The sequence below is a fragment of the Petaurus breviceps genome, unplaced genomic scaffold (genome assembly GCF_028583685.1).
Source record: "Petaurus breviceps papuanus isolate PSGF00001 unplaced genomic scaffold, PetGlider_PUasm1.0 189, whole genome shotgun sequence".
Taxonomy (NCBI): domain Eukaryota; kingdom Metazoa; phylum Chordata; class Mammalia; order Diprotodontia; family Petauridae; genus Petaurus; species Petaurus breviceps.
In genome coordinates this window covers 51,582,188-51,605,147 of record NW_027185809.1, presented here as the reverse complement: position 1 = coordinate 51,605,147, position 22,960 = coordinate 51,582,188, and the positions used below count along the sequence as shown (strand labels likewise).

General features: G+C 36.1%; 1 protein-coding gene across 5 annotated transcripts in view; it reads right to left on the bottom strand.

Annotated features, from left to right (window-relative positions):
* The window catches only part of SPATA7 (spermatogenesis associated 7), a 61,952-nt gene that overhangs the window by 4,436 nt on the left and 34,556 nt on the right, over nucleotides 1-22,960 (bottom strand). For 4 of the 5 annotated variants that reach the window (XM_069092384.1, XM_069092387.1, XM_069092386.1 and 1 more), the window contains 4 exons: nucleotides 16,340-16,800; nucleotides 14,151-14,217; nucleotides 9,840-9,952; nucleotides 7,177-7,230 (listed from right to left, as the gene is read on the bottom strand). In XM_069092384.1, coding sequence (XP_068948485.1) covers nucleotides 7,177-7,230; nucleotides 9,840-9,952; nucleotides 14,151-14,217; nucleotides 16,340-16,800 — 695 coding nt within the window. The remainder of the gene's footprint in view (nucleotides 1-7,176; nucleotides 7,231-9,839; nucleotides 9,953-14,150; nucleotides 14,218-16,339; nucleotides 16,801-22,960) is intronic. The other variant, XM_069092385.1, reaches the window with a different exon arrangement.

Here is a 22,960-nt window from a genome sequence, read left to right as displayed (position 1 = left end):
TTCAACACTGAGAATAATGGAAAATGTGCTGGACAGGGAATAAGAGGACATGGGATAAAACCTTGACTCTTACTACGTGTAAGACCCTGAGAAAGTCATTTCTCTGAGCACTAGTTTCTTTGTTGGATAAAATAGCTTAAGGTCTCTTCCAACACCAGATTTTTGCTGCTGTGATTTATATTTCTTTCCTTTTTGCCTGAAATAGATCATCATGCATTTATTAAGTACCTACTATGTACCAGGACTGTGCTAAGTGCTGGAGATACAAAGAGGCAAAAGACAATCTCTGCCCTCAAGAAGCTCACAATCTAATGGGGGAGACAACAAGCAAACAATTATGTACAGACAAGTTATATACTGGAAAAACAAGAAATAATTAAGAGGGGTTGGGAAAGGCTTCTCGTAGTAGAAGGTGGGATTTTAGTTGGAACCTGAAGCCAGTAGACAGTGTTGAGGAGGGAGAGCATTCCAGGCATGGAGGGCAATTAGAGAAAATGCCAAGAGCTGAGAGATGGAGTGTCTTGTTTGTAGAACAGCCAGGAGGCCAATGTCACTGGACTTAAAGTTCATGGTGGGGAGTAAGGTATAACTGGAAAGGCAGGAGCAGGCTAGATTATGAAGGACTATGAATTCCATACAGAGGATTTTACATTTGATATTGGAGGCCATATAGAGCCACTGACATTGAGCAGGGAAGTGACATGGTAAGATTGTGCTATAGGAAAATGACTTTGGTGGTGGGAAAAAGACTGGACTGGAGGCTCGAGGCAGGCAGACCCACCAGTAGGCTATTTCAACAGTCCAAGCATTAAGTGATGAAGGCCTGCTTCAGAGTGATGGCAGTATCAGAGGAATAAAGGGAGTATGTTTGAGAAATATGGAAAAGGTGAAATCAACAGGCTTTGGCAGCAGACAGGAGAGGAGGGGATGAGAGATAATGAGGAGTCAAAGGTTACACCTAAATTGTGAGTATGGGGGACTGTAAAGATGATGGTGTTCTTGAGAGTAACAGGGAAGTTGAAGAGGACGGAGGACTTGGGGGAAAGATAATGAGTTCAGTTTGAACATATTGAGCTTAAGATGTCTGCTTGACATTCAATTTGAGATGTCTGAAAGGTAACTGGAGATGTGAGACTAGAGGTCAGCTGAGAGGTTAGGGCATGACAAGTAGATCTTAGAACCATCAGCATAGATATAATAATTAAATCTGTGGGAGTTGATGAGATCACCAGTTGAAGCAGTATAGACAAGGAAGAGAAGAGAGGCCCAGGAGAGAGTGGGACATCAAAGATTAGTAGGTGTAACCTAGATAAGGATCCAGCAAAGGATTCAGAGAAGGTGAGGTCTGATAGGTAGGAAGAGAAACAGGAGAGAGTGGTGTTCTGAAAGTCTAGAAAGATGAGAATGTCAGAAGTGGAGCCAAGATGGCAGGATAAAGGCAGGGACTTGTCCGAGTTCTCCCCAAAACCCTTCCAAATACCTTTAAAAAATGACTAAAATTTTAGAGCAGCAAAAGCCACAAAAAGGTAGAGTGAAATAAATTTTTGGCCCAAAACAACTGATAAGGTCAAGAGGAAAGGTCTGTTGCACCAGTGTGAGAGAAAAGCATATAAGCACAGACTGGACCCCAGCAAACAGGGAGCAGCCTCAGGGCTACTGAATCACTAGCAGCAGTGGCGGTTTACAGATTTCTCAGCTGGTAGATTCCAAAAACAATTCAGAAGATCAGCAGAAAAGGTTCGTTGCACCTGGGTGAGGAATCTAGCACAGGCCGTACCAGCTTGGCCCTGGGCCCAGCAAACCATGAGCAGGCCTTGGGAGTGACTGAATCAGGAACTAGGCAGTGGGTGCCCCTGGAGCTCTTAGCTCACAGAAAGTAAGTGGTTGGAACAGCTGATCAGAAGGAGATTACAGGGGTCTCTCTGCTAGCACTGAGGCACGACTCTGTTGCTCTGCCCATACTTGGATCTGGGTCCCAGTCCTGGGTGGCAGTACCAGGTGGCAGTCCCAGGGTAAGGAGGAGCATTAGCACAGCAGAACTCGCAGCAATAGTGGAGGAGGGACCCTTCTCCTAGTTCCAGGGCATGTGGTCACTGACAGACCAGAGCACAGGACAGGAAGGGAGTAAACACCTCTCCTTGGATCATACCACTTTGGAAGATCTCTAACAACAGCTGCACAAAACCCCTGAAGCTTGCTACAGGGTGCCCTCCATTCTGGAAGCAGAGCCCTACTTGAACAAAGGGTTAAAAAGTCAAGTAATAGGCTGGGAAAATGAACAAATCACAGAAAAAAACTCAGACCATAGAAAAGTACTTTTGTGACAAGAAAGATGAAAACACACTAAGAAGACAGCAAAATCAAAGCTCCTACACTCAAAGCCTCCAAGAAAAATATGAATTGGTCATAGGCCATGGAAGAGCTCAAGAAGAATTTTGAAAATCAAGTAAAAGACATAGAGGAAAAATTGGGAAATGTCAGTGATGCAAAAAAATCATGAAAAATAAGTCAACAGCTTGGTAAAGGAGACCCAAAATAATACTGAAGAAAATAATACCTTAAAAAATAGACTAGACCAAGTGGTAAAAGAGGTCCAAAAAGCCAATAAAGAGAAGAATGCCTTAAAAAGCAGAATTGGTCAAATGAAAAAGGAAGCCCAAAAGTTCATTGAAGAAAATAATTCCTTAAAAATTAGAATGGAGCAAATGGAAGCTAATGACTTTATAAGAAATCAAGAAATTGTAAAGTAGAATCAAAAGAATGAAAAAATAGAAGACAACCTGAAATATCTCATTGGAAAAACCAATGACCTGGAAAATAAATACAGGAGAGATAATTTAAAAATTATTGGACTACCTGAAAGCCACGATCAAAAAAAGAGCCTACAACATCATCTTTCGAGAAATTATCAAGGAAAACTGCCCTGATATTCTAGAATCAGAGGGAAATATGTAATTAGAAAGAATCCACCAATTACCTCTTGAAAGAGATCCCAAAAGGAAAACTCCTAGGAATATTGTAGCCAAATTCCAGAGTTCCCAGGTCAAGGAAAAAATATTGCAAGCAGCCAAAAAGAAACAATTTGAGTATTGTGGAAACACAATCAGAATGAACACAAGGTCTACCAACTTCTACATTAAGGGATTGGAGGGCTTAGAATATGATGTTCTGGAGGTCAAATGAGCTAACATTAAGAATCACCTACCCAGAAAAATTGAGTACAATCCTTCAGTGGAAAAAGTGGATATTCAATGAAATAGAGGACTTTTAAGTATTCATCTGATGAAAAGACTAAAATTGAATAGAAAATTTGACTTTCAAATACCAGAATCAAGGCAAGCATGCAAAAGTAAACAGGAAAGAGAAATCATGAGGGACTTATTAAAGTTGAACAGTTTATATTCTTACATGGAAAGATGATACTTGTAACTCATGAGACCTTTCTCAGTATTAGGGTAATTGGAGGCAATATACATATACATGTACATATACATATACATATACAATCACTTTTGAAGAGGGACAGGGTCAAAGGTGAGAACAGAATAAATGGGGAGGATAGGATGGAGGGAAATATAGTTAGTCTTTCACAACATGACTATTATGGAAGTGTTTTGCATGACTACACCTGTATAACCTATATGGAATTGACTCCCTTCTCAATGAGGGGGTAGGGAAGGAGGAAGAGAGAGAATTTGGAACTTGAAGTTTTAAAAATGAATGTTAAAATTGTTTTTACGTGTAACTTGGGAAAAAATAAAACACTAAATAAAAAAAGAAAATTATAAGTCTCTAAAAACTCTTGAGTACAATTATTTTTTTCCACTATGCTAACCTAATACAATGTTTTGCATATACCAGACATTGATCAAATATGTGATGAACTAATCAATGACTGAAGTTGCAAAAAAAAAGAAAGAGAGAGAGAGAGAGCATCAAGGAGAAGAGGGCAATTAACAGTACTGAAGACGGCTGAGAGGTCAAGAAGACTGAGGGTTAAGAAAAAGCTATTGGATTTGACAATCAGGAGATCACTGGTGTTTTTGAAGAGAGAATTTCAGAAGAATGATGAGGTTGAAAGTTGGATTGTAGGGGGCTGAGAATAGAGTAAGAGAAGCGAAGGCACCTATTATGGAAAGCCTTCTCAAAGAGTTTAGCCACAAAGAGTAGCAGAGATACAAGACAGTATGTTAGAGGGGATGGAAAGGTGAAATGAGGGTTGTTGGGTTTGTTTTTTTCCAGCCACTGGGGAGACATGGGCACAGACATTTGTAGGCAGTAGGAAAGAAGCCAGTAAATAGGCAGAAATAGAAGATAAGAGAGAAAGTGAGGATGACAGAAGAGGCAATCTGTTGCAGGAAACAGGATGGAATGGGATTGTTTGTACAAGTGGAGTCCAGGAATTTGACATATATTCTAGGAAATTAATATTTTATCTCTTTGGTATAAAGGCCTTTAATCAGTATTTATTCTGGCTCCTGACTATGTCCAATACCTATACACAAGAAATGATTTGTGGCATTTAGTAGGAAAGTACAAGGAAGAATGAAATAGATAAATAGGGAGATAATTCTCCTTTTTCCTTTGATTCCCTTTCTTGTTTTAAAAGTGGAATAAAATCCGTGTGGGGGCAATTCATGGTAAGGAGAGTTGTATAAATAAAAACATTAGGGTGTTATATAGTTGTAGTTTAACAAGAGGTAGTGTAGAATAGCAGAAAAAAAAAGCACTGGATCAAAAATAATAAAAACCTAGCTGAATTCAAGCATTTATTACATGGCCTGGGCAATTCACTGAAAGTCTCTGATCCTTGGTTTCCTTACCAGTTAAATGAGAGTTATCTATCTCACATAGTTTACAAAATACTTTCCTCCCAACAACTATCAATGCACCAAATGGAGAAATTACAAAAAATTATGGCAAATGTGTGACAGAAAAAAAGGATCTGAATGAACACAAACATACCAATTAAACTCACCAATGAACAGGTAGATCCACAAAATGTTAAGAGTTGGAAGAGATCTCAGAATTGTTTAATATAATCCCTTCATTTTACATATGAGACTGAAACTTCTGCAAATTTTCACCTTTGCAACACCTCTCAAATATGCCCTCTGGCACTGCCTGTCACTTCTCCTGGATTATTACATTAGTGTAATGGTGGGTCTGCCTATCTCAAGTTTCTCACCACTCCAATTTATCCCTTACTCAGCCATCAAAGTAATTTTCCTAAAGCATAGGTCCAACCATGTCAAATCCCCAATACTCCCCCCACCAATGTCCCACCATACACACTCAATACATTGTGGTGGCTCCCTATTGCCTCCAGGAGCAAATACAAAATGCTCTATTTGGAATTCAAAGACCTTCATGACCTATCCCCCTCCTATCTTTGCAGTCTCCTTATACCTTACTCTCCCACACATACTCTTCAGTCCAGTGACACAGGTCTCCTGGTGTTCCATGAACAAGACGCTCCATCTCTTGGCTCCAGGCATTCTCTCTGGCTGTCTCCCATGCCTGGAACACTCTCCCTCCTCTGCTCCAACTACTGACCTCTCTAGCTTCCTTTAAATTCCAACTAAAACCTCAATTTCTACAAGGAAGCCTTCCCAAATCCCTCGTAATTCCAGCGCCTCCCATCTGTTAATTATTTCCTAATTATCCTGTATATAGCTTGTCTGTATATATATTTATTTGCAAGTCGTCTCCCCCAGTAGACTGTAAACTCCTTGAGTGTGGAGACTGTCATTTGCCTCTTCCTGTATTCCCAATGCTTAGCACAGTGACTGGCCCATAGTAGGTGCTTATTAAATTTTACTGATTGATTGAAGCTCAGAGATGTAAAGTGATTTATTCAGGGTTACACAATGACATAGCCACGATTTAAATCCTTTATCTTCTGATTCCTAGGTCAGTGCTCTTTCCAATATACCAAGTATAAGAAGATATTGTTAATGAACAACTCTTATTATAGAACAGAAACACAAATGATAACTTGTGATTCATAAAATTACCAGATCAATATTTTTAATTATATTCTTTAATGTCATTCAACCATTTAAAAGTACGTCATCACCTCATCTGAATGAATAAATTGAAAAGTGGTCCTACTTTGTGAGATATTAACATCTTAATTTTACTGAAAGTAAAGTGAGGCAGGAAAAAAATGACTAAATTTTAGACAGTAAGTTTGATGCAAATAAGACTATACAGATCTGATTTTTTTTCTTGATAAAAATGGAGCTTGTAAATTGAAAAAACAAACAAACAAACCCCAAACTCAGTATCTATAAAGAGCTACTCATTTTAAAAAAGCTGCTGGGAATCTTCATTTACATTAACTTTTTTTTTTGTCGAAATGTTTTTTTAACCCTTGACTTCTCCTTTATCTCTTCCTTCTTTCCCCTCCCCTCACCCTGGAAGCTTTCTCTTGTAACAAATATTTTTCATTTACATTTAAAATAACTCAAACACACTATATCTATGGCTCTTCCTCATTATTTTTTTTTTAAGCAATCGGGGTTAAGTAACTTGCTCAAGGTTACACGGCCAGTTATTTCTGGGTGTGGTGCTGAGTATCTGAGCTCGGATTTGATCCAGGTCATCCTGACACTGGGGCCAGTGCTATTACTCACTGAGCCACCTGGCCACCCCTAAGCAATTGGGGTCAAGTAACTTGCTCAAAGTTACATGGCCAGGTGTTTCTGGGTGTGTGCTAAGTGCCTGAGCCCGGGATTCGATCTCCAGGTCATCCCAACACTGGAGCCGGTGCTCTTACTTGCTGTGCTACCTGGCCTCCCCTCTTCCTCATTTTTATAATATACAAAAGCAGTGTAAGTTCTGTTCAGGAAAAATGCTTGGTTTCTTCAGAGGAGGATTGAAATCACAAAACCAAGGATTATGGACATAGCTGGGAAACCAATACTAAATTCTTCAGTAATAGAAACTCAGCTTTTAGAAAAAGGAAATAGGCAATTATTTCAGAATAATATTTTGGATATTTTTCTTGCAGTTAGCAAGAGTTCTGGGTTGGCCTACTTCAAATTCATTTGTAAATGAACTTAATTTTTAATCTTTACTTAATGTTTAATAGTTAAAATATTATTCATATTATGATTAGGTAATTTAAAGACAGTTTTTCTCTTATAAAACAATGGGATAAAAGGGACATACTCAGACTGGATTTTTTTCACTGGAGCATTCTGCAGGTAATATGGAATGGATGCTCTACAGACACACAAAAAATGAAAATATTTAAACAGATAAAATTCTCTTTACAGTGATAAATATGAAACAGTTTCCTTATGTTTTAATCTAACCAACATTCAATTTAGTATATATTTAGTGAGCACTGACATGCCTTATTACTGTGCTAGATGCTACAAAAGATGCTCTCTTTTCTTTCAGTGTTATGTTCTTTGACTTTTTTTAAGGATAATACCAGAAGAAATGAAGCCATGATACAACTAATCTTCCTTGGGCTACCAAGTGAGTAAAGGGAGCAGAATAGATTCTGAGTTTTTACCTGGTCATTCTGGCAAATGATAAGATTACTGAACTATGTCAATATTATCTAATTTCTATACTTTCTAAAAACATATTCAAATTAATATTTCACTTTTTTACATTTTAGATTAAATAGATGTAGAATACAAGATTTCCCATCCATCACAGAAAAATGTGTCTAGTCTTCATGCCTTTGCATTGGCTGTATCTCATGCCCAAAATAAACTTTTTCTTCACTTCCAGCTCTTAAAAATTCTAGTTTCCTTCAAAACTCAGATTAAGCACCCCCTCATACTTTGTGAAGCCTTCCTTATCTTGTCTCCCCATCTGGTAGTATATCTCATCAAAATTTCCTTGTATTTATGATATAAATTTGCATTTATGTCACATGTGTTATATATTTACTTATATGTGTACACTGTTTCATCTAACAGAGTGTTAGTTTCTTGAGGGCAGGTACTATTTTGGTTTTGTCTTTTCATTTCCAACACCTAGTAAAGTGCCTGGTATAGCACTTAACAAGTGATTACTGAATATCTGAATACAGAATTCTGTGAATACTGGATTGTCATGAACTTACTCCCACTGCCCTGAACACAACATTTGAAGCTTCAAATGCATCTTTTCTAATGGATGTGAAAACTTTCTTATTATCACCTGCAAGTCAACCTTCTGGTGAAAATTTATGGACAGCTGCACAATTACTGGATGGGTACCTGAAACCTTTCCAGCTTAGTGTGTCCTGCTGGAGCTTGTACTCTATTAGGATTGTCCTCGAGAACCCAGGGTCACCTATATTTCATGATAGAATATCATGATAGATGGCAGTAAAAGCTATCTTTGCATTTGTAAGAAAAAAACCTATCAATATTTTGAAAGGGAGTCATAAAAGGTATGTGTAATTTTCTTCCTTCAACTTTAGCCTCTGACTTGCTTTTCATTTAGATGCTGTGACTAAGGATAACACAGGAATATATGACAAATTTAAACCTAGTAAATGCAGAAAAAACAAGTACAATGACAACATGTCATCATAATCTATAGGGAGAAAGTCCTGGGTGTCGTGGCATGTACTACATTTGAAACCATAAATATAACTTCTCAAATGGGGCGTTCATCATATGGAGAACACTACTTTTCCAAATTGTGTTTAGATAATTTGTTTCATAGATATCTTAGGAAATTAAAAGTTGGTAGTTGACTCTAAAATGTTATTGACAAATAGTCTACTTTATTAGAATAATAATGGAATGAGAGGTAGTATGGCATAGTGGACCATGAACTGGTCATAGAGCCTGAGTTCAAGTGTTGCCTCTAAAATACTGTAATGGTAATTTGAAGATCTTCCCTGCCCCTTAAAAAGCCTAAGGGAATCTGAAGACCTTCCCTGTTTTGAAAAATATACTCTGCCCCCTAATAGGCTGAATGTAATCACATAGAGCCTATAGTGGGAGGAGTTTGCTGAAGGGTAGAGCAGAACTCACAGGAAGCTGGGAGTCAGAGCCAGCTAGATGGTTGGGAGGACAGCATGTTTCTGAGGGAGACAAATAGACTTGTGAGTAACTATTGGTCTTGTATTGGTTTGTAGGAAGGCTAAAGGATGGTGTGGCTCTGTGCTATTATGGCTGATTAATTTCTTTGCTACTATCATGGAATTGGCTTACTGGTTTTGGGATTTGGTTTTCTGGTATCTGAATAAATGTTTTGCTTCTGTCTTATATATGGAGAGTCTGTTAGATTTGTAATTGAGTACCATGCAGTTATATTTATGGTGCTTGTGGATGCTGTAAATACTGCATTGGCATTACACATACTCTGGTGATGTTCTTCATGTACAAGTCTCTTAATCTTAAGGCTTCAGGCATCTCTCTGTAACTATAAATTGGAGGGGAGGAGCCAATCTGCAATGGTAGATGAAATTTCCTTATCTGAGAGTTTCCTATATCAATGAAATTGCAGGTCTAATCCCTGTCCTACCCTTAATAATAGGATGTGCTAATGTTCCGTTTATTTAAGACAGTACTTTGCTTCTAGTAGATGCTTACAAATATTGTTGAACTGAATTTTTCCTTCTTTAATGAATTCAGAATTTAGTACAAAATGTACTAAAATATTTCATTTATATAAAGCTCATAATCATCAATTAAATTTCTACTGATCGTTTTATTTTTGTAAAACGGCCAGTTTCATTAAAATGAAATTTTACTGTGTCAGAAAGTACTTCATAGGGGATTCATAATGACATGTGATCACAATATCTAATAAGTCTTAAAACTTAAGAGAAGCTAAAATATGAAGTAGAATAACTTAAATTATTCTGAAAACTTTACCTTGATAATGGGTAGTAAAGAACATCTTCTTTAACTTTCTGCCAGGCTAAGTCATTTGGGATGCTCTGGGAAGAAATAGTTTTTTCCTTCATTCCACTACTGGATGTCTTGGGCTGTAATAAAAGAATAAATTTTTACTGTTTTAATGATTTGTAACAAAAAATATATTAAAAATCACAAAAGTCAAGGAAAAAAAATAGAAACTTGCAATGGATAAAGGTTACTGGTAAGTAATTATATCTTCCAACAAATTATGATTCATATTAATCACTTAATTTATAAAAAGTTAAGATACGATGATTTTTTTTTCTTATTGTACAACCTTAATGTAAACTCAGATAACATTTTAAAAAATATTAAGAAAGGGTCCCAGACAGGCATAGGATAAGATTTGAATTTGAAAGGATTAATCTGTTCCCCAAACCCAGAAAACTTTTGGGGACCAGTTGGCTATAAGAATAGTTCACCTACAGATTGTGCACTCTGAAACAGGAAGACAGAACATTAGCATTGGTTCATTATACTCTTTAACTTTTTTCCTGCTACTAACTTGGAGCCACAAGCTTCAAAAGAAATCAAAATTGTAATGCTATAAAGCAGGGGGAGGAAAGGAGTAGAAATCATCTGCATAATCATTATGACAATTCAATTATATAAGTACTTTCTACTAGATAGTAGTAAGTGTACCATATCATTGAAGGAAAATGGCCCTCTGTGCCTGAGGCAAACACCAGAAGAAATGAAGATATGATATAGCTAATCATCTTAGGTTACCAAGGGAGTAGAAGGGAGTAGTTGCATGGTCTCAGTTCAGAATTCATTTAATGAGTGGATAAATTTTTTCAAACGATAAGTTTGATTTTTAAAATAGGGTAGTAAGATATACAAAATAGGAAAAATATTAAAAACTTATAGTGGTAGTAGATATATTTATAAACATACAGAATGTGACAAACAGTTACCCAGGACTTATCAAACCCGATCACTTCTACCCGCTTCTGGGGATTTGTGGAATCACAAATTACACTGTCGAAAGAAACCTAGAAAGCACTGCTAAGGATTATGAAGTCCTGTCTTAGAAACTGAAGGTGTTAAGGATACAGATAGTGTTTCCTCCCTAAAAACTCTAGGCATAACATACTTCTGTACTTTCCTAGACCATCTCTTCTCTCTACTCACATGACCACTAGAGCTGCCAACTTGATACTCATAAAGCACAGGCTATATATAACATTTCCTTTTGCTCTTCCTCCTTACCTCTTACCTTCTGAAATCTAATTACTTTCATGGCTCAGCTCGTAAGCCACCTCCACTGAAGCCAACTCCTACTTCTTCTTGAACCTCAAGCTATTAGTACTCTCTCCCTAAAAATAAATTTGCATTTACCTTGTATTAAGTATTTATATATTGAGCTATGTACACATTGTTTTCCTCTTGTAGCATATAAGCTCCTTCAGGGCAGGGACTTCATTTTATCTGTCTCCTAACATCTAGCAATCAGCAAGTACCTAATAAATATTTGTTGAATTGACAAAGATAAGACTGTTTGCAAGAATAGGCAAATTCATAACGTGATTAACTGGTTAAAAAGTTTAGTACCCAAGGATGGATTTCTGAAACTTGGTTTAAAACAGAGGCCACTTATAAGGAGTACATAATAAAGGTTACTAAAATATATATTTCTCTGGAATCTTATAAATCTAATCAAAAGGGCTTTAAAATTAAAAGGCAGATCAAAGGGCAACCAAATTGTGCATATCCTTTTATCCAATAATACTATTACTAGGTCTGTATCCCAAAGCGATTAGGGGAAAGGACATACATGTACAAAAATATTTATAGCAGCCCTTTTTGTGGTGGCAAAATATTGGAAAGTGAAGGGATGCCCCATAAATTGGGGAATGGCTGAACAAGTCTTGTACAAGACTTGTACAAACTGATGCAAAGTGAAATGAGCAGAACCAGGAAAACAATGTACATAGCATCAGCAACACTATGTGAAGATCAACTACAAATGACTTGGCTATTCTCAGCTACACAATGATCCAAGACAAGTACAAAGGACTCATGATGTTAAATGCTATCCACATCCAGATAAAGAACTGATGGACTCTGAAAGCAGATCAAAGCATACTTTTTTCACCTACTTTATTTTTTCAGTTTTTTTTCCCCCTTTGTGATCTGTTTCTTCTTTCACAATTGTGACTTATATGGAAATAGATTTTACATAATGGCACATATATAACCCCATATCAAATTGTCTACCATTTTAAAATGAGAGGGGAGGGAGAGAAAAATTTGGAACTCAAAATCTTATAAAAATGGATGCTAAAAACTGTCGATATATAGTTAGGAAAAAATGAAATACTATTAAAAAAAATTAAAAGGCAGAGGGAGGTGGAAAACTGCCTGTGTATATCTATGGAGCTAGATTCCATAGAAAATAGCTAAAGCACAGGAAAAAAACATAAATGCTCAGAAATTCAAAGGTACTCATTCAAAGGTATTCATGAAAGCAATAAGACCCATGGCCATATGCACAAAGCATCAAAATGAAATAGAGATCCTACCTCAAGGAGGCAAATTTTTCCTCAGAAGTAGATGGAATGGGACTCATGAATAAAAGAGAAGTGAATATTGCATTTATTTTATTTTGTTTTTTATTTATTATTATATTTAATTTAATATTTTTTGTTTATTATTATATTTAATTTTATTTAAAAGGAAAAGGATTTGGAACTAGTTGAATGGACAAATCATAAGAGCAGTTAATGGTGCAATTGTCAACTTAGGAAGTGGTATCTCTAGTGGAGGGCTTCCATCCTCAGGGATGTATCCTTGGCTATGTTATATTTAAATTTTTTATCAATGATATGGATAATATTTATCAATTTTTTCAGATAATATAAACTTGAAAGGTTAGCTAACATATTAGATGACCAAATCAGGTTCCAAAATAAATTCAAAAGGTTTGAATTTTTGTTTAAATCTAGTATGATGAAACAAATGTAAGTCTTACACTTGGATTAAAAGAAAATCAGTTTCATTAAGTACAAGATGGTGAAAATATGGATAGATTACAGTTTCTGTGAAAATGATTTGGGAGTTTTAGTTGACTTCTAGTTCAATATAAATCAACAGGGTTATATGTCAACTGGGGGAAAAGCACTAATGCAACCTTACGCCATATTAAGAGAAGGACAGTATACAAAATAATAGAGGTGACAGTCTTGCTGTAATCTTTCCTAATCAGACCACATCTGTAGTTGTGTTTGGTTCTAGGCACCACACTTTAGGAAGACACTGAAAAGTTATAGACTGTGCCAAAGAGGAGCATAACATGAAGAGTTTGGAGGTCATGCCACATGAGGATCAGGTGAAGGAACTGAAGATGTTCAGCTGAATAAAAGACTTAGGGGTAATTTGTATATGGTAGTTGTTTCCAAGTATCTGAAGGGATGTGATATGGAACAGGGACCAGATTTGTTCAATTTTGCCCCAGAGACAAAAATTAGGAGCAATGGGTAGAAGTGAAGAGTGGTAGATTTCAGCTCAACATAAGGAAAAACTTTCTCACAATTAGAGCTATCCTAAACTGGACTAGGCTGCTATTAGAGTTGGTGAGTTCTTGCTACCTAGAGGTCTCCAAGCAAAGACTGAACTGATCACTTGGAGGTGATGTTGGAGCAGGGATTCTCATTCAAATATAGTTTAGACTAGATGGCTTCAAAGAGTTCCTTCCAACTCAGAGTCTGTGATAAAAGCAATGGAGACATAGATGGTTTAAGGGCAAACTTCTTAGCTAATTTATGAACTGAATTCTACTTGTTCTTTTGCAAACATAATTTTAAACACTAGTATTAATAAAATGTAATGTGTGACACACATTCTATAACCCAAATGCAAAAAAAAATTAGCTTATAAACAACTAGCTATAATTAGTTTATAAATAAGCTATAAATTAACTTATAAATAATCATCTAAACTTCTTCAGCATCCACCTGGCTAGTCACAGGAATATCTATTAGCAGATAGTTCAGTATTTTGGCCATTACATAGACACTTAGGCATACATCACTTGACTTTGTCAATACTTGAGTGAATCTGTGAATTCCTCAAAGGGTGATTTCTCCATTAGTGCAGAATTAGTTCATATCCATTAGTTCATGTATATTGGTACACATGCATCACAATCTTCAAGGTTCTACTAAAAGTACAGGTTGTTCTACATTTTTCAGTCTCCATTTTAGCAGGTTCACATTAATATATCTATAATTAAAATGTAAGAATAAAAAGATCTTTTGTATTTACCTCATTTATGATAAATTCTTCTGAATCCATATTGTTCAACTCAGCTGACACAAAATGAGTTTCAAAACTGAAATATTTAAAAGATATACTTATTAGGAGTGTCAAAATATAGAAATTATATGAAGATAAAATCTGTGCAGAAACAGTACATGTAACTATAAAGATATGCAACACATTTAAATGAAATAACATAGTCAAAAACATAGTCAACCTGTTTGTTATTAGGAAGCAATATCTAATCTGAGGTTGAAACATGTCAGAATTTGGGTCAGATTTCACTTCTCATTACTATCACTGCAGATGGCAAGTTAGGAAACTGGTGGACTTGAGATTTTTAATTTGAGTGTTTTTGCTTTATCAATTTTGAATTTCACCATTGACCCGTCATTACTAAAAAATAAAAAACTCCAGAAGGGGCAGAACTAGAGTGTTTCTTTCTCCAGCTCCAGCTTCTTATCTATGAAATAGGATTAATAAGAAAGGCACTACTTATCTAATGTTGTTGTTAGAGGAAAATATTTTATAAGTCTTAAAAGCATTATACAAATCAAAGATATCTTTATCCTCCCAGACTCCTCCTGGAATCAATTCATTATTTAATATCAATGAAATTTCTATGCATTTAGAGTAGGATTCTTCATGTAAATTTATTTGTACTACTTAAGATGACCACTGAATAGAAAGGTCAAAAAGATTCTGAATTTCTTATTTTTATTTTTAAAAATCCTCAATTACATGTAACCATAACAGAAAAAGAAAACTCAGCTTGGTATAGGGGAAAGCACTGGCTTTGGAGAAGAAGGATCTATAGTCAAATCTTGCTTGTCACTTACTACCTGTGAAACCCTGGGCAAGTCACTTAATCTCTTTGAATGTCGTTTTCTTCATCTGTAAAATGAAAGTGTTGGACTTGATTGCCTGTGGTGTCCCTCCCAATTCTAAACCTATGCTCATATGTTCTTTTCTAAATTCAGCAACAATTTTCTTCACATATCAATCTCACTCTCTTGATCACAATAAGCACAAGATAAAAAATGCATGACATAAAGTTAGTAGTTAGTCTGTAAGTGAAGTAATAGTCCTATTCTCCATAACAGTATCATAATGGGGTACCATTCTACTTTATATTAGAATTATAAGAAAACACTGAAACAATCAGATTCCTTCACTGTATAAACTCAAAGTATTTTATTTAGAGCTGGATGGGACCCCTCCCTTTTAGGGTCCTGTGCTTTCACCCCCACATTTTACATATTAGTAAACAAAGGTACAGAGAATGAGTGAGTTGCCCCAAAGTCACTTAGCCAACACCTGGAAGAACTAGCATTTGAACCCAAGTCTTCTACCTCTAGATCCTGGGCTCTTTTCACTATCCTATACCAATTCTAGAACACTCAGAGTAACTTCTGGAGAGGTATTCAACTGTCTTGGATCACAAGATCACTTAGGAAACTATTGTCAAAATTTAGTTCACTGATGATTCAACAAAATCTGAAGGACTTTTTTCTTCCTATGTTAGAAATTCAGGAAATTAAGTCAATAAAATGACTAATCACTGCAGGAAAGAAAATATTATCTGAAGAGTTCTCTTTTTTATTTTAATCATCCCATCTTACTCAAAACTAATGAATGAATATGACATCACAGGGATGCCTTGGCAAAAATACATACAGTTTTTCAATGCACAGATTCTGTTGCTACGTCTAGTTAGACCTGAAACAATGGCTTAAACCAGAGGTGAGGAACCTGCAGCCTTGACCACATGTGGCCCTCTAGGTCCTCAAGGGCAGCCTTTTGACTGTATACAAACTTCACAGAACAAATCCCCTTAATAAAAGGATTTGTTCTGTAAAACTTTGAACTCAGGCAAAAGGCCATACCCAAGGACCTAGAAGGCCATACATATGTGGCTTTGAGGTTGCAGGTTTCCCACCCTTGGCCTAAACAATTAATGTTTATAAAGGACCCGATGTCAACTGGTTATACATATTTCTTCTCATTTAGCCTACCACTTATTATTAGAGTTTTTTAAGATGCATATATAAGTGTGAATCCAATCATCCCCACCCCAACCAAAAGGCTGTTTAGACACTTATGCTACTAAAAAATGCCTGATCTAAAAAAAGATTAAAAGAATAATATCTTAATTTATTAACATCCTAATCATTATTACAAAACATGTTCAATACCTGCTTAAGTCAGTCTGGGTTTCTGCCTCAATCAGTTGATCCTGGGCACTCTTTTTTCTCTTAGCTGGTGTATAATATCGATATTGAGAAAGGAACGATTTTGCTTCTGTTTTTAAAGTTCGAGGAGTGAATGGCAGTTGCTTGTTAGTAAACCGTGCCGAGTGTTTCTCTAGGAGATCTCCACTAGGTGCTTTTGAAGTAAATAAATGAAACTTCCGTGGATTTTTTATATTCTTACCACTACCACTAGAGGCATTATATGAAGGTCCTGAAAACTGTCTTCTGGGATTTGATACACCTGAGGTACTATAGGTCCTTCGAGTTTCATTTCTGACAGATTTTTCAAGATTAGAAAACTCTAGAAATTGTTTATCTGATGCAGGTGGTAATGATTTGGAAAAAGATGGAAATTCATTTTCTTCCTCAGTTTTTTCATCCCTATCTTGTGATTCCTCTGAAAGCTAAAAACAAAAATATTATTGTATCACTAAACAATCAGGAACTTTTCAGAAAATAAAATTATAATCACAAAGATATATTGTCATCACCTACTCTTGGATGCCTAGTTAAATTAAATCTCCAGATATTTCAATCATTTGTTCAAACTGCCAAGAGTGGTTTGTAAGTTTCTTGGAGGCAAGGAAAATACCATATATTTCTTTGGTATCATCCACAATACCTGTGAGATAATTGTGTTAGAAACTCGAGTCCAGTATAATTATAAACATGGCTACAGTAATCAGTGGCAATTCCTTTTGTTCCAGGGGCCTATTTTTCATTACTTTGGGCTTTCCCTCTACCAGTATAGATAGTAATACCGCTAGGCCATAATAAATGGTTTTCATGAATTGCTACAGCTGAAAAAATTCATTACCTGTTGGCCAAATTTATGGAGATGAGTCTCTCCAAACTTTTCAAGGGTGGATCTTAAACAACAGACATTCAGATCATAGATTTAGAGTTTAAAGTGACTTTGGAATCTAATCTAATTCAAATTTTTTTTCTTGTAGATGAAGATTTGTGACTTGCTCAAGGTCACATAGACAGTGAGTGGCAGACCTAAGATCTGAATACAGGACCTCTGATTCCAAAGTTAGCACTCTTTTCACTGTATCACGTTTGCCTTTGCTATCTTTGTGTAGTTTGAAGAGGATGTATCAGAGCTTATGTTCTGCTCATAGTCTTAAGGCTTGGGGCTGATCTTTAAGACACTTCCCTAACTACTCCCCCAAAACCAAGTCTGAAACTATAGGCAGCTAATGACCACCTGCCTCATCTGAGGCTGGCCACCCTTCTCAGAATATTAATTTGACATGCCTAGAACAGTAATGGTGTACATTGCAAACACTCAAATACTTGAATTACTCAATTATCTTACCAAATTGGGAATCAGAATTCAAATGACTACAATTCCAAATACTGGTTACCCAAAGATTTAAGCCGAAAACTGACTGGCTCATAAGTACATTAAATTGTTTTCAGTTATATAAACTTCTGATTAAAACTATTTAAAAATATAGTGACATAGAATACATATTATGTCTATAATATATAGTGTACATATAATATTATAACAATTAACTTTGTTCTCAATATTGATTACAATTATAACTTTCCCTTTGGAAACAAAAAGAATGATCAATAAGATATTTCTATTAGTCAGCAATATGGTCCTCTATTGACTTGTGTTCCCCTGTCTTTGGGATAGGATTGCCACCAGTTTTCCTTGAAGGGAATTAAAACCCTGGCTACCCCATCAACCTTCCCTGAAGACCATAAAAGAATCTGCAACCTCTTGCCGTAACTTCTGACTAAAAAATGCCACTCTGGAGGATAACTATATGATTCTGCAAGGGGGAAATCCATTTATTGTTGGAGAAGTCAGTTAACATGCGTCTATTATGCACTCACTATGTAAGAGGCACTGTGCTAAGAGCTGAAATTAGAAAGAAAGGCAAAAACAGTCCATGCTCTCAAGCAGTATATATTCTAATGGAGGATACAATGTATAAATAACTAGGTATATATAAAATATAAAAACAATTAGTTTAGTCCACTCCAGATTAGAATCTATCTTGTTTGTGAAGGGTTCTTTTGCACATTTCATTATGAAACTCTCCACCATTAAAAAGTCTTACTTTATATGTAGTATTAATCTTTCACATTTTGAGCTCATTTCATCTCTCTGTACCTCTACACAGATAATGACAGAGACTGCATCTGTATTATAATACATCTGTATTACAAATGAATAATTTCTATTAATGTCATTTAGCAACACACAGGATTTTGTTCTTGTAGCCTCATTTTCAGAAAGTTTTAGACAAGCTAGAGTGTGTCCTGAAAAAGGTGACTGTCATGGTGAGAAGACTGTAGAACATGGTAGATGAGGTTCAGTTCAAAATAACAACAAAAGGCTCATCATGGATATGACAGCAGTTTTCAATTATTTAAAGGGATGCCTTGTGTGGAAAAGGTAAGGGATTAGACTTGCTCTTCTTGAGCTTAGAGGGTGAAAACAAGGGTAGAAGTAGAAGAGAGGTAGGTTTGGATTTGATATTTAAAAAATTCTGATAATTAAGGCTATATAGAAATAGAATGAGTTCTCTATAGTGGCTTTCCTTTACCGAAGTCTTCAAACAGAGATTGGATGAACCAGCTATGATAGCCTTCCCCTCTTCACTCTCACATGAGGAGTTTTCCTTATGCTTTCCTGAGAAAACTGAAGCAATTCATTGTGAGTTTCCTTGTCTACATTTCTCGTCACCTCTGAATTACCTGATGTCATCTTTATTCTCCCCATCTTGACTTTAGTCTCTGATAACGAAGTGGCCCTTCTCTCCAAAGGCATCCCTGCTATAAATATTTCTGAATCCTTCCCCTCTTGGCTTCTCTATCAGATCAATCCTACAATCATCCCTCCACTTTGCAATCTTCATCTTTCCCAATGGATCTTTTCCTTACATACTGACTATTATATTATGAAAAAAAAACCAACCCTCACTAGACCCTGGTTTAAAATTGGGAAAGGAGTACAAGGCTGTATATTGTCACTTTATTTTTTTAACTTATATGCAGAGAACATCATACAAAATGACAGGCTGGATGACTCAAAAGTTGGCCAAGTTAGCACAGTTAACTATTGAACCAATTAACTTTTGAAACTGATGTAAAATGTCTGAAATAAAAATAATCAGGGAAGCCATCTAATTACAAAATAAAACTATTAATGGCAGTATATTTTTAAAAGATCTATACTGTTGTTCAATTTAAATCTTCACTAATTTGTAAAGCAAAGTTGATAGCTTTGGATTTTATTATTGAATACTTTTCTCTTAAAATGCCTTTCAACTTACTGAAGTACAGTGAAGTGGAATAATGGACAGAGTGCTAGAGTTGGAGTCAGGACCAAGTGAAAGGCGCTTCAGACACAGAATAACTGTATATGACCTTAGGCAAGTCATTAACTTTTTTCAATTGATGTTTCTTCATCTGTAAAATGGATATAATAATAGCACCCACCTCACAGGGTTGTGAGGATCAAATGAGATACATAAAATGTTTTGCAAATCTTAAAAGTGCTTTATAATTATTAGTTCTTCTTATTCTAGAATATAAGGAAAAAAAACTAGACTCAAGAGGCAGGAGACCCAGGTTCTGGTCTTGGATTTGTCATTAACTAGATTTCATTTAATCTATTTGGGCTTCAGTTTCTTCATCTGCAGACAGGGATAATAACACTTGTACTATTTATCTGATGGTAATGTGAGGAAAATACTTGAAAACCTTAGAATGGTGTATGAACAGGAAAAGTTTTCACGCTGTTGCAAACTACAAAAAAATATGCAGCATAGGCAGCCACTTAGACTTCAGCGTGTCCATGTTTACAGCACTTTATTCACTGAAATGCAAATCATAGTCATGTTATAAATTACAATTATTTCTCTTAGTAGGAAGCGTTGGTATTTTTTAAGATAGAGAAGAATTTTGGTACATGAAACTTCTCAAATATAAACAGCCAGAGACCAATGTTAATAAGTTACATAATAGTAAACTGTAGCACCTTTTCTGAGAATGAAGTTTCCACCTAACAATTCAGGTTTACTTATATTAACACTGGCCAATTAAAAAAAATACACAATGGGATTTTAAAAATTATTCAGAATTTAATTAACACCATAAAAGGAAGTTCCATATATGTGAAAATACAAATTTCTATTAGTACACTTTGTTTTTTAAATAAAAGCATATAGGGGCAGCTAGATGGCACAGTGAATAGAGCACCGGCCCTGGGTTCAGGAGGATCTGAGTTCAAATTCAGCCTCAGACACAACACAAAACAAGCCATGTGACTTTGGGCAAGTAACAATCCCAATTGCCCTACCTTCCCCTCCAAAAAGCAAAAAAAAGGTATATAATAAATTCAGTATGTTACTTTCAAAGATACCCTGCTTCTTTATGCTTTCTTCTGAACTTCTTTCTGTTTTCTTCTGTGATTTTTTTAAAAAAAAGCTTTAATTCTCCTCTTTTAAAAATTTTCTTTTACCTTCTATTTGGCAAAATGGTCCCTATTTCTCCTCTTCCCCCTGAAATCCTCAAATCTTTAGTATAGCACTACCTGGATGTCTAACATAAATAGAAAACACAGTATTTCCAAAATTAAGTTCATTATATCCCCTAATAAACTTTCTCTTCTTCCTAATGTCACTATTTTTTTTCCTCTGGTGCTATCATTTACCCAGATGCCTACATTCATAACCTTTGGGTTATCTTTGACACTTTTCTCTCCCTCACCTCTTATATTCAATCATTTACTATGTCCTCTCAATTTAGTTACTATAACATCTCTTAAATTCATCCCTTCTCTATTTCCACTGCCATCTTAGGACCTCATTACTACCCACCTGGAATACTATAATAACCTCTTTACTGGCTTTTCCATTTTAATTAATTTTTCCAGCCACATCATATTTCATACTAAAATCCCACCAGGAAGCCTTTTCTGATTTCTCTTAATTCTAATGACCTCTCTCGGTTGATTTACAATTTATCTTGTATATAGCTTGTTGGTACAGAGTTTTTTGCATGTTGTTTCCCCATTAGATTGTGAGTTCCTTAAGAAAAGAAACTATCGTTTACCTCTTTGTCTCCCCAGCACTTAGCCAAGCTACCTGGCACACAGCAGGTACTTAATTAATGTTTAGTGACTTCAATAACTACCATTAGAATAAGCTCTTTCATGTGTAGAACTAGTCACATCTTTCCTCTTCTTAAAAATACTCAGTGGTTCTGTAGGGCCTTTGGAGCATGTTTCATTCTCTTCTGCTTGGAGTTCCAGAACCACCAAGATTGACACTCTTACAATCTCATCTCAAACCACTCTCTTCCAAGTGATCTCCCCACAAACAATCACTGAAGCTTTCATGACTTTTGCTCACACTCTAGCAGTGATTCCCAAACTTAGAATTTCATACTCTTCTCTCTTTCAATCTGTTCATTCAGACATTTGTGAGCAAAAGGCAAGGAGATAGTAAAGGAGGAGAGACTACAGATGTATTTGAGACAGGTTAAGTATTGTAGCAAAATACTGAAAGATGTGCAAGAGGAGGGATCGAGAGCAAGAACTACCTTTGGCAAAGCAAAGAGCAAAAAAAAAAGTTGGAGTTCAGACATAAAACTTCTGTAAAAGTGTAGGCTGATGAAGCTCTAGTTGGATGACCCTGTAATGTAGGAGGTGAAATGGTCTTATAAGGATAAATCTGGGATAGGGTTATGGTTCAAAAACAATGGAGAAGGTTTAAAACAGACACAATGAACAATCAAGAGAAAAAAAATAAGTGACCCCAAAGTGCTATGGGTAGCTAGGTGGTGCAGTGGATAGAGTGCTGGGCCTGAAGCCAGGAAGACTCATCTCCCTGAATTCAAATCTGGTCTCAGACACTTATTACAGTGTGAGCCTCGGCAAGTCACCTAACCCAGTTTGCCTCAGTTCTTCATTTGGAAAAGGAACTGGCAAGCCACTCTAGTATTTCTGCTAAGAAAACCCCAAACAGAGACACAAAGAGTTGGACATAACTGAAATAACTGAACGACAAAAATGTACTTAGCACAGTGCATGACGTTGTTTTTCATCTCTCTAAAGCAGAAAGTAAAACAGAGATCAAGGAATGGAGCCCTGAGAATAGACAGGATGTCTGAAGTTGAGGTAACAGTCATGTACAAAATTAGTTATGAATTAGAAAATAGACACAAAGTTATTAGAAGGAACCTGAGAGGTTCCCATTATCTGAGAGGTCCCTTTGTTCTTTTTTGTTTTTTTTTTTAAGCAATCAGGGTTAAGTAACTTGCTCAAGGTTACACGGCCAGTTATTTCCTGGATTCGATCTCCAGGTCATCCCAACACTGGAGCCGGTGCTCTTACTTGCTGAGCCACCTGGCCCCCCCTAAGTCCCTTTGTTTTAACCTTCTTAAAATTTCTCCTATATTCCCTTCCCTCACACTTTCACATCTCTTCTTTGACTGTTACCACCCAGGTGCAGGCCCTCAGAATTTCATGCCTAGACTATACAACAGTCTGCTAGCCTTAAGACTCCCCACTCAAATTCTCTATTTAGCTGTCAA